The 12316-nt window shown below is 43.3% G+C and overlaps 1 protein-coding gene across 8 annotated transcripts in view; it reads right to left on the reverse strand.

Annotated features, from left to right (window-relative positions):
- Positions 1-2104: 2104 nt before the first annotated feature.
- The window catches only part of TTN (titin), a 275368-nt gene continuing 265156 nt past the window's right edge, over positions 2105-12316 (reverse strand). For all 8 annotated transcript variants that reach the window (XM_064586770.1, XM_064586777.1, XM_064586776.1 and 5 more), the window contains 6 exons: positions 6637-12284; positions 6353-6509; positions 4643-5415; positions 4389-4542; positions 3563-3865; positions 2105-3429 (listed from right to left, as the gene is read on the reverse strand). In XM_064586770.1, the coding sequence (XP_064442840.1) occupies positions 3131-3429; positions 3563-3865; positions 4389-4542; positions 4643-5415; positions 6353-6509; positions 6637-12284 (7334 nt within the window). In that variant the 3' untranslated portion in view covers positions 2105-3130. The remainder of the gene's footprint in view (positions 3430-3562; positions 3866-4388; positions 4543-4642; positions 5416-6352; positions 6510-6636; positions 12285-12316) is intronic.

A 12316-nucleotide genomic window follows, 5' to 3' on the forward strand; every position in this document is an offset into this window, starting at 1 on the left:
TTACAGGGCCATTAGGGGCAAGAGATTTGGTGGTAGGTAAAGGTCTTCCTGTGAATGGAGTCCCCCAGGAGGAAATAAGCTCTTTGATGTAGAACAACAAATAAACATCACAGCTATCTCAGACTAGCTAAAGACTTGGTAAAATTTGATCAAGTAACTACTTTGCTTAAATCTCCTTCATGGTTCTCTTTACCTCTTAAGGAAAAGCCCAAACTCTGTGATGTGGTTTATGAGGCCTTTTGCAATGCTACCCTGCCTCTTGCCCCCAGGCCCCTGCAGGTGCAAAGGTCCTCTGCCTGGAAAGCCCCACCCTGCTTCTCCTTATCTCCTCCCTACTTCAGGTCGAAGCTTTGACGAGGAACTCCCCCAACCTGATTGTTCTGCATTTCTCTGACTGGATCAGAGGCCCCAGTAGTGCTTTCAAACACTATGGATTTTTTTTTTTTTTAATTAAACCATAGCACTTAATTTCATTTCTTAGGTGATATCCTGTTCTTCCTGCGAAGATGTAGTCCTGTTTACACTTTCCATGTTTCCACCTGCCGTAGCCTGGCTCAGCCTGCATGCAGCACCGATGAAAACTTTTCATTCTATCATCCATCAGTTAACTTTGGGGAGCACTGTATCACCTCTTGGAGAATCACAACACATTTAGCTCATCAAAGGCTCTGAGAAGTCCTGCATCAAGAAGTGCAAAAACCCAAGTCCTAAGTTTATTTGGTTGTGGAACACTCTTTTCACAGCATCTACCAACATCCCGAGGAAAAGAGTTACGGAAATACAGATCCAGAGATACCAAAAGGCATAAAGTTAAGCTGTAAGCTTTCACTTTTTATAACCTTAGACTAAAAATTGATGGGCCAATCTATTTTTAAAGATTCTCCTATTTTTCTAGCAGACAATCTTTTCTCCTATTATAAGGAAACTGGACTTCCTCTGAATTCTTCAAAGTTCTATTTGGGGCAGAGTAAACAAATACAAATTACTTTCTCTTTTTGGAGCATAAAACATTATTCTTGAATCAGTCTCCATAGAGACTCTCAATTGAATTTTTTTACCAGCTGTTTGCCATTTACGTCCCGCCCCACCTCTACACCGTTCATCTATATAATCAGCTACTATCCAACGCAGGGAACATGTTCCTGTGGCCGCCCCATGCGGCCGGGCGTAGACCGCAGGCTTCTGCTAAGGCATAAAAAGAGGTCAGACCTTGCCTCTGGCGTGGCTGCCCTTGGCTGGATAGGCCGTCGGCTCTCCCTGCTCTCCCCGGCCCAGACTGGCTCTCGAGGCCAGGGTGAAATCCTTTCAGCTTTAGAGTTCACATGAGCATGGGCTGTACCTCAGTCACGGATGGGACGTGTGAGGATATTAGCACACTGGGGCTGGAAATCCTCCCCAGGAATCACCCAGCAAGTTCTGTCTCTCGTTTTAAGGTAAGAATAGGCATTTAAAATGGTTACATGATGTCGTAGATGCTGTTGGTACTGCCCAGGTCCCCCAGGGTAAGTGTACCCGACCAGGTTTCTTGAGTGGTGGCTCCTTAGCTGCCCTGGCTTGCAGAGACTGCTCTGGCCAACAGGTGTCCCTCTTTGTCCGGGAGGTTATTTCCCTCCCCTCCCTCAGGCCTCCCCCCCCCCCCCCCCCCCCCCCCCCCCGCCCCAAACTCACAGCCTGTCCGGGCTGTCATTGTCTCTTCATTGCATCCCTTCAGGTAGGGTCTATGTTATCTTGCTCATCTTTGTGTTGTTCCCAAGGGTGTCTAACACAAAATACCGTGAACTGTAGATGTTCCGGATTTTTGATGGATTGAGTTGAATCAGTCCCCATAAAAATATTTTTCTTGATAATTTTAACAGAGTTAAGCTGTTATTTTGGGGGTTTTTTGTTAAGTTTTGAGAATAAATTTATCCATGAGAATCAAATCTGTGCTTTAAAAAATTGTTGAATATATTTAACACAGTAATTCAAATATTTGCTTTAAAGAACCTATTGACATGGGCCTTTTTGAGCTCGATTTACTTGATCTTATCTGTGATAATTTCTGTGATTTGTGAGGTCATACTCCCCAACCCCAGAATTTCACAAAAAACAACCAACCACACAGTTTGAGGTGCAGATAGCTTGCTTTATTTTGTTGTTACTATGTCTCAAGGAGGTCCAACAATTGTAACTAACAATTGAATTTATAACTGCATGAAAGGAACTACATCAAATTGACATTTTGGGCAGTTAGTAATGGTGTAGTTGTTTTTAATTTAACGACAGCTTTATTTTGTTGTTCTTTTTTTTTTTTTTGCTGTGGCTCATCGCTTAGTTGCCCGTTTCTCAGGTTTAAATTTGAATTTAGAGCTACCACACGAAGGCGTTGGCTGCACCCCAGAACCTCCAAGAGTTGACACCGCTCTGGCATAGGAATACTTGAATAGCTTGGTGAAATGAAGGGATGGCCAGGCGATGTTACTTTTCCAAGCTATCCCCGCACTCTCTATGGTCAGAGACAGTGTAGAAGGAGCGAACAGAGTGTTGGCCGTTACACTCTGCTCTGGTAATATTTAAGTCATGATAATTTAGAGTGTGACATCATCAGAGAAAATGTAAGACGTTAAAGTGTTGCTTACAGGAGGGTAAATGTAAACATCACCAATGCCTTACATTTCTGATTCAATAGGTATTGGTGCACATGTCCGGTTACATGCATGGCATCATCTTTTAGGTGGATAGGACTTCTTCAATGGGGAATTGCTCAACCCATTGAGGCATACTTAGACATCAACATTATGTTGAGGCACAAAGATTAAGTGTTGAGCAGGGTATTCGTTCCGTAAGAAACTTTCTCCTACCAACGGTTAGTTTCAAAAGTTACATTGTAAAATGTCATAAAATAAATGGTACAAAACTTTATAACCGTTAATCCGGCTATATACAGTATGTACATGTCACTAGAAAATGTATAATATTCTTAGGTCAACAATTATGAAAGATCGAAATGCCTAATTTTGAACTTTGACTCATTTAGGCTGATACAAAACTACTTTTTCTTTTGGAATATTTACAGATCAGAAAGATTAGTCCATGTGAATCATTTGTGAAGGGTTAAGAAGGAGTATGAGTATGAGGACCACAGGCCCTCTTACATGGATCGAATATTTATATTCACAGTGGCAGAGTCAGATCCAAATTCATTCCCTAAGCTCAGGGTATAAAGTCCACCATCTTGTTTCTGTACGTCCATGATGATCAGAGTTGTCAGGTCATCTGTGTTTTCAATGTGGAATCTCCCGTGTTGTTCTTGGGTTTGAATTTTTCTTCCACCACGGGACCATATTATTTCTGGAGTAGGCTCACCCGTAAAGGCACAGGCTACTGTTAAAACTTTGCCCTCATCAATGCTGATGTCAGAGGGAAGAGCTTCAATTTTAGGTGGAATTCCTTTATAGAACAACAACAAAAACGTTTTAGGATCGCTGAAAACATGATTTGCTTTCTACTAAATTACATGAACTAAAGACTCTACCGTGCTACTAGGCTTGTCTACCTCTACCAGTAATTTTTTATTGCTCACCTCTTACGCCTGCTTTAAGCATTCTACTAGTTGAGCTTTCCAGTTGTGTCATGCTAGATTTTCCCATAAAACTGCTGGAACTCATTTCTGCAAAGGACTCTTGCATGGAGGACATGCTTTGGGCAGACATGCTTGCAAATTTCATTTCAGTCATGCTGCTGGCACTGCTGCTGCTGAAACTGCTGAAGGAGGCCTCCTGCTTAGAGGCAGACATTTGGACTGACTGAGACGAGAAGCTTCCTTGCAAGCTTGTGTCACCACTTGTCCTCAATACTACCTCTCTGGGAGGTTCTTCAACTAGAGCTGTGGAGCATAGCAGATACACGGTGAACATCAATGACCTCTGGTTAATTGGGGACATCTGGCAATGACTTCCAGAGATGGAAAACTCACACACACACACACACACACACACGTAACCCAAACAATTTGCTGTGAAAGCATAAGCAAATACATACATTTGTCAAGAGCTAGCTCAATGTCTCCAGGAAACGAATCTTTAGATTTCTATCATTACATTACATGCAGGTGCTAGAATAACTAGGGGAAAAATGATTAGTCCTATAGAAAATCACAGAGTTATTGTGCATTCTGGAAAAAAAAATATAACCGGGCACTTGGTAGCTTGGCTTAGAAAGTTAATTTGTCCACATATCTGTTTAGCTGCAAAGAAAATTTGACCGTAAGGATGAATTCACACAGGAGGCCTGTGCCTGTTACACATGGAATTTAATGAGGCTCCTCAGAGTTGGCTGTGCTGAAGACAAAGGGGAAAAAATACATAAAGGCCTTAAGCATGTGAGGAAAATGGGAAAGATATACTTACGAAGGACTGTTAAGGAAGCGGTAGCTGAACACTGGCCACGGAAATTCTTGGCCTTAACTGTGTACTTCCCACTGTCCCTTACTGAGGCATTTCGGATTTCAAGAGAATATACGTTTCTGGAGCGACTTACACTGATATTTGAAGAAACAGAAATCTAAAATGTAAGGAGGGGGAAGAAGTGTTTCTTTGAGCTCTTCAGGAATAGATGTGGCATTTTAAATTTTCTTCAATGGTATATTCAGAATTAAACTTACCGGCAAGTTGTTTTTAAACCATTCGATTTCTGGGGATGGCTCACCACTGACTTCACAAGAAAAGCTAACATTTTGTCCTTCGTTAATATTTTGAGATCTGGGCTGTGAGATGAAGGCTGGAGCATCGGAGAGTTCTTTGCTCAGGGTCAGATCATACTGACATTTGATGAGCCCTTGGCTGGTTTGGCCTATGCAGGTGAGGATCCCTTCGTCTTTGTGACTGGCCTGCTTGATGGTTAGGGTCTGATCGCTGCCCGAGACACCGTATCTGTACTCCTCAGAGTTAGTGAGCTCTACGCCATTCAGTACCCATTTCACATCCGTGGCACCAGCAATGTTGGCTTTTAAGGTCACCTTCTGACCATCACTTATGCTCATCTGAGTAGAAAATGCTTTGATCTCCGCATGCGTTCTGATTTCTTCTGATGCCTTTGATGTTTTAGTGATTTCCTCATGGACAATGGATTTTTCCAGAGAGGTTGCTCCTGATTTCTTGACTTTTTCAGAAATCTGAACCTTTGAAGCTTCCTCCTTGAGGGCTAACTTTTCTTGAGATTTTACCTCTGATTTTTTCATTTCTTCAGAAATTAGGGCTTTTGGGGAAATTTCCTCTTGGACGACCGCCTTCTCTTGAGATTTCACCTCTGATATTTTCATTTCTTCAGAAATTAGCGCTTTTTGGGAAATTTCCTCTTGGACAGCTGCCTTCTTTTGTGACGTAATTTCAGAGGTCTTTTGTGTAGACACTTTCTGTGCCTCAGTGTCTTTTACAGCTAAAAAAGAAACCTCTGTAAGGCAAACTTAACTGGAAAGAGGCCCCACCCACCCTTTACTCTTATAGATTCTACAAGCGAATAAATGAGACAAAGAAAAGGAACGTTGCCTTTTGTATGCAGTGTAGGTAATATTTAATTCTTTCTCAGCCCTAGTCTTGGAAAATTGTCATGCATGACTTTTGAGATCAGTATAATGATTCTTTAAACTTAATTGAAGACGATTCTTATGACTTGAGAAAGTCTTGAAAAGAACAGTCAAAATATTTAGGATATGTGTGGATTTAGGAACTTTTTGATAAAAAATTGAATTATGTTTTAGAAGATTGAATGAAAGCAGCCTAATTTTAATTGGAAAAGTAATCTAGCTCTTTTACTAACTGCATTGCTTGGGAAAATTAGCAAGAGTGAAGGTTTATGGAAGCAGTACCATTTTGTATATTCGCCTGACTTCATTCCTAAATATTCCTGGCAACAGGGGCTGCCTCTTTGGAATCTTATATACCACCATGTATAATTAGGCACTTGATAAGTGCTTTTTATGCTAATATTATGCTTTCTTTAAATATGTGTATTTCTATATTTGTGTACAAATGGTATTCTGGAATTTGGAAAACAGTTTTACTTTAATACTTTTGTGTGTGTGTGTGTGTGTATAAGGGAGAATGTTTAGAAAACTTAATAGCATTTTCTTTTTTTTTTTTTAAGATTTATTTATTTATTTGAGAGTGTGAGAGAGAGAGAGAGTACATGAGAGGGGGGAGGGTCAGAGGGAGAAGCAGGCTCCCCACTGAGCAGGGAGCCCGATGCGGGACTCGATCCAGGGACTCCAGGATCATGACCTGAGCTGAAGGCAGTCACTTAATCAACTGAGCCACCCAGGCGCCCCTTAATATAATTTTCTGAAAAACATTGGTAAAAACAAAAGCCAACCTACCTTTTATAGTTAATTTGCAGCTAGAGGACACAGATCCAGCTGAATTTGTTACTGTGCAAGTATAAAGCCCACTGTCAGAAGTATCAGTCTTAAGAACTTCTAAGAAGAAAACTCCTTTGTCTTCAGAGAGTTTGTATTTACTTCCTTGTGTAACAGCCTGTAGAATGCAAGTGATTTGAGTTTTAAAAAGTAAGTTAAGTTTAAACATTTTTGGGGAGACAGGGAGGAGGGAAGGGGTTAGATTTTTAGGAGATAAAATTGAGAGACGTTTAAGACCTGGTTACCTTTCCATCCTTTGTCCAGATGATGGTCGGCTGGGGTTCTCCAGTAGCTTTAACCGCGAACTTAGCGACGCTGTCTGCAGAAGCTGTTGTATCCTGCAGCCCAGTAACGATGGCTGGTTTTGAGGAAATTGGTTCAGGAGCTTTTGGTTCAGTTTTCTTGGTTTCTGTCGACTCAGCAGTTTTCTGAGCCGCTTTCTTAGTTTCTGATGTCCTTGACACCTGTTCATGGATACTCTTAAAGGCTTGTCCCATAAAGTGGAAGTTCGTTTTTGAAGTTCCACCTTCGCTAGATATCTCACAGATGTATTCTCCACTGTCAGATTCTGTGAGGTTATGGATTTTGAGCTCATAGGTACCATCTGCTGAATAATGAAACTGGAAATGCCCATTTTCCTTCAGTTTCTTGCCATCTTTATACCAGGTGACCTCTTTTGCGCATAATACACTACTTTCGACTGCACAGGTCAGCTTCACAATATCTTTAGAAGCTTCTGCTTTCAGGGACTGAGTTATCTTGGGTGGGACAGAAACTGGCAGCTGCTGAACCTTCTCTGTTGGTGTGGGTTTTGTCTCTGTGGGTGATAAGGCTTTTGGGTGGGAAGTGACCGGTTCCGGGGATTTCACTCGTTTTGGAGACTTAACGGCTTCTGGAGATTTCACTCGAGCCTCTGGGGATTTGACTCTCGGTGGTGACGTCACAGCCTTTTCAGGAACCCTGGCCTTCTGAACAGTCAGAGTGAACTGAGCTTCTTGCCTCCCTTCACTGTTTTCTACCACCACGCTGTAGTTGCCTTCATCAGAAGCCTGGACCGAAGAGATCTCGAAGGTTGATTTGTACTTTGTGGTGGTCACTTGGTGGCGGGCAGAAGAACTTATCACTTGGCCGCCACGCAGCCAGATCACAGTGGGTACTGGCTCCCCATCTGTGTCGCAAGAAAACCTCGCAGACTCACCTTCATACACAGTGATAGACCTTGGCTTCGTCAGAATTCTTGCTCCCACCAAAGTCGTCTTGATCTTTCTCTGTGTGGTTTTTCCTTCCAGTGACTTTTGTTCCACTGCAGCACTTTGCATTTCCGCGGATGCGTGGTGTTCATATGCCGAGAGACTTTCCCTTGTCTCTGTCATCTGTGACTTCATTTCCCTGACCGAAGAAGACGCTTCCATCTCAGACATTTTCTTGAATGACGAAACAGCGTATTCCTCTGTTCTTGTCAGCTCAGGGAAAACAGATGGGGGCACTTGTTCGTCTCTGCGCCTGGAAGCATAGGTAGTGTAATCCCCGCCTGTTACATCCAAGGTCGCGTAGTCCGAGGCCTCACCTTTGTAGTTGGTGCACACGGCGCGGTATGTTCCACTGTCCTCAGCTTGGCAGTCCAGAATTTCTAGGGTTAATACCCCGCTCATGTTGGTATAATGAATCTTACTGCTTTCCTGGAGTTCGACACCATTGTGGTACCATTTAACCTCAGTGGTTGGCTTAGACTGAACGTTTAAGATAAAATGCGTATTTTGGCCACATGGTACTCTGTGGGAGCGCATTCTCAGTGTGATTCGAGGGGCATGGTCCAGCGTAAAAGGCTGCTGACTCAAAACTTCATACATCCTTTCTGATGTCTTCTGAGTCTTTAAAGCAGCTTTCATGGACTCGTACCTGGAAAAGATATCAAATCTGGCAGACCTCTCAAATCTTGAGAGTGATCTCTCACTAGACACAGGGCTAGGGGAACGAGGGCGAGTTCTCTCTGGAGTAGGGGACCTTCTCTCTGTGTCATCTTCATATTCCTCCTCTGGAGGTCGGCGTGGCCGGATTAGCTCGGACACTGGCCTCATTAACTCGATATAGGTTGGAGACAGGGAACGCCGCCGCCTCAGCAGCCTAGACACTGATGAGGAGGAGGACTCTCTTTGAGCATGTTTTGAGGAGGCCTCTCGCTGAGCGTGTTTTGAGATTTCATATTCCTCCTCAATTTCGGTTATTTCTGTCACTTCTCTCTGTCGCCTTGATTTCTTTCTAGACTTTTCTTCCTTTGACATGTGGTCAAGCTCACTTCTGTATGCTGAGAGTCGCTGGGTGCTAGTGACTGGACGAAGCAACTCTTCATCCTCTTTCTCAGCCATGATCCTCTGCCGTTGTTTTGGCTGCCTGTACGAGGCCCGGGCGTGCCGTTCCCGCAGTTCCACATAACTTGTGCTAGTCTCAGCCCTCGTGGGGATGTGGTAGGTTGAATATCTGAAGTCTTTTCTTGTTTCCTCCGCCTTGACGTGAGCTTGTGGTGAAGAGTAACGCAGACTAGAAAGCTCAAAACGTGGAGGGCTTCGGCTTGGCGGTGAAGCTGAGAAACCCAATTCAAGCTCTTCTTCAAGATGCAGCCTCTCTTCCTCTGTTCTTTTCATTGCCAAGTAGTCGTCAATGGGAAGGAGTAATTCTTCATCTGACATGTCACCAAGAGAACGTCTTCTAGGTCTGTAATAAAAGTCATAATCAGGAGAAGGTGTACGGCGGCGGGCTGGTCTCACCATTTCAAGATCATCTTGGGAGAGTTTGGGAATACGCCATTTAGGTCTGTATTGATCTGTAATGCGTGGAAGAGGCATCACATAGAACTGTTCCCATCTTGAAAGGCGGATGCGCTTGGGTCTTTTCTGTACAACTCTGTCAATTTTCCCAGGCATTTCAAATTGATCACGTATCTTTTTGTACCATTTCATGTCGGACATAGGCACAAATTGCTTAATGCGTTGGTCTTCTTCTATGGTAGTCTGTTTGTACTTGCGTGGTTCTGGTACCTCATAAGGCATACGGAGTTTTCTCTCTTCCTTCTTTTCTTCCGTCTCAAGACGGAATTCCCCTTTTACAGTCTTGGTGCTTACAGCTGGTTTGTAAAGGATGGCAGCTTCCCTCAGAGCCTCTTGGGCTACCTGTGTCAGTGGTACCGTTTCAGTTCCAGAAAGAATTTCAGCCATCCTTAGTGTCTTGTCAATTTGCTTTTGGACGTGTCGTTCACGCTCCTCCGTAGTCTTGAATTCATGCTTGACGTACTTTAAGCGTTCCACTTGAAGGTGAGCCTGGCAGCTGGTGGATCCAGCTGTGTTTGTGGCGGTGACCCTATAGTAACCTGTGTCTTCAGGCAAAGTGTCCCTGATGTGCAAAGCATAATAATCCAGGCCTTCATGGATAATTTCAATGTTAGGCCCCAGGGACAATGGCTGGCCATCTTTCTCCCATTTTAATGTTGGTGGGGGGATGCCAGACACTCTGATTTCAAAGCAGACACTTTGGCCTTCTTGGCATTCTGCGTTTGCCAGCAGCCGTTTGAACATGGGTCTTAAGGTTGTATCTGTTGGCGGTGGGTGTGGGGTTACAGTCAGTTTTGCTTTACAGCTGTCCTCACCATATTTGTTCCTTGCCACAACCGTATATTCAGCATCATCATCTATAGTTACGCTGTTGATTGTTAACTGGTAAAGACCCTTGTCAGATTCAAATGTGTACTTTGTATCATCAACACCTGGTTTGATTTTCTGACCTGATTTATACCATGTTACACGAGGCTCTGGGTGAACAGTTATAGTTACTCCAAATCGGACCTTTTCACCCACATAAGCTGTCTTGTTATAGAGAGGCAACGTAAATTCTGGTGGCCTTTCCAGGAGTCTCATCGTGTCAGTTCTGCGCTTAATTTTCTTCATGGTTCTACGGCAGTAATAGTCGTAAGTCTCTCTCACACCTTTAACAAATAGTTCTGCATAAGAACTATCTTCACCATAGTCATTGACTACTTTGCATCTGTAGGTGCCATCATCAAATTTGGTAATGTCTTTGATGTACATGGTGGCCACTCCATCTTCATAGGTGATTTCATATTTCTCACTGTTCTCCAGCTGTCTGACTCCAAAGTACCAGGTCACTTGGGTAGACTGATCATAATTTTCAATTTTGCATACATATTTGGCATAGCCTCCTTCTTCGCCAACTGCATGCATTATCTGCCCAGAAACTGGGCCAATTTCAATGGATGCTACTTTAACTTTAGCAACACTCACTCCCTTCTGAGATCGAATTGCACCACCGCAAGAGATCCGGGCCGCTGACACAACCATGTTGAGGTCTTTCTTGATCAGTGTGTGGTAGTAACGCCGGTGTTTTAATGTTCTGATAACTTTAGTACTGACTCTTTCTATCTTCTGCTTCAGCCATGGATGCTGGAGTGCCTCGGATGCTGTCATGCGAGATTTTCTCTCTTTCACTAACAGCCGGTCAACAAAATCCATGGCTTCAAGGCTAATCTCTCTGAATGCTTCTTCATCGAAAGTATATTCAGCATTCATGATGTTCTCAATTATCTGTTGGTTGGTTTCAGCCAGGAATGGATTGGTACCACTTAACAGCACATACACCAGTGTTCCAAGTGACCACATGTCTGTGGCGGTGCTGACAACGTCATGCTGGTGGACTTCAGGTGCATAGTATTCGGGGGCAGTGAACAGAAGCCTAAAGTTGTCCCCTGGCTTCAGCTGACGGGCTTGACCAAATTCTATGATTTTAATGGTGGAGCTCCTTCTTGTTTGGTAAATGATATTTTCTGGTCTAATGTCAAAGTGTCCAATATTGTGACTATGTAAGAACTCAAGTGCTTCGCAGACCTGGCGAACATAACTTACAATTTCTCTTTCATTAAGTTCAAAAGCACTTGTGTTAATGCGCTCAAATATATCGAGTCCTGATATGAACTCAAAGATCATAACTAATTCTTCCATGCTCTCAAATGATTCATGGAGGTATAAGATGTTTCTGTGCCTGGCAATGTTTAGAATGGAAATTTCCTTCTTTACCAAAACCTGATCAGTCCCCTTGACTTTAACAAATTTGGCCATGTAAGTCTTCTTTGAGGATGTTTCAACGCAACGGTGGACAATTCCAAACTGACCACGCCCAAGATCTTCAGCAATCATATATTTCTCATACAGTTCCTTAGTTGACGAATGAGATGCTTTAGTCATGGAAACTTCCCTGGTTTCGTCTACCTCTTCATCGTAATTCATGGCTCTGGTCTTGTCTTCTTTGGTTATGGTTGGTTCTGAAGGCTCAGAAGGTTTGCTCAGGCCAAATTTATTTTCAGCTATTACACGGAACTGGTAGCTTGTTTTTCCAAATAAGTTGATCACGGTATAACGTGTTTCTCGGGCCTGTCCTACACGGAGCCATCTTTCTGCAGTAGTTGCACATTTTTCAACAATGTAGTTGGTGATTTTGCTGCCACCATCAGAAGCTGGCTCAGTCCATGTTAAGTTGACAGAATCTCGTGATATGTCACTAACTTTGACTCCTCTGGGTGGGTCAGGAACATCCGCCACATCCAGTTCAACAGTCTTCTGATCAATTCCAAATCTGTTTTTAGCACAGACCACATAGAAACCAGCATCTTTTCTCTCTACTCCATTGGGGAAAACGAGTGATGTGAAAGATCTTGTGACAATAACTTGGTAGTGGCCATTATTGTCGATGAGATCTTGTCCTTTCTGCCAGGTGATCACAGGATCTGGTTTGCCACTGAAAGGGATCTTGATGCTGACCACCTCACCTCGGAGAGCATGAACTGCCCCCATGCCTTCAAGAGTTTTAGGCAAGTGTATCTTAGCTGGAACTGTAGCAGAATAAAAGAAGAAAGAATGTAAT

This window comes from Mirounga angustirostris, unplaced genomic scaffold (assembly GCF_029215605.1).
Source record: "Mirounga angustirostris isolate CCGP_5_RB_7025 unplaced genomic scaffold, mMirAng1.0.hap1 SCAF_3, whole genome shotgun sequence".
Taxonomy (NCBI): Eukaryota; Metazoa; Chordata; class Mammalia; order Carnivora; family Phocidae; genus Mirounga; species Mirounga angustirostris.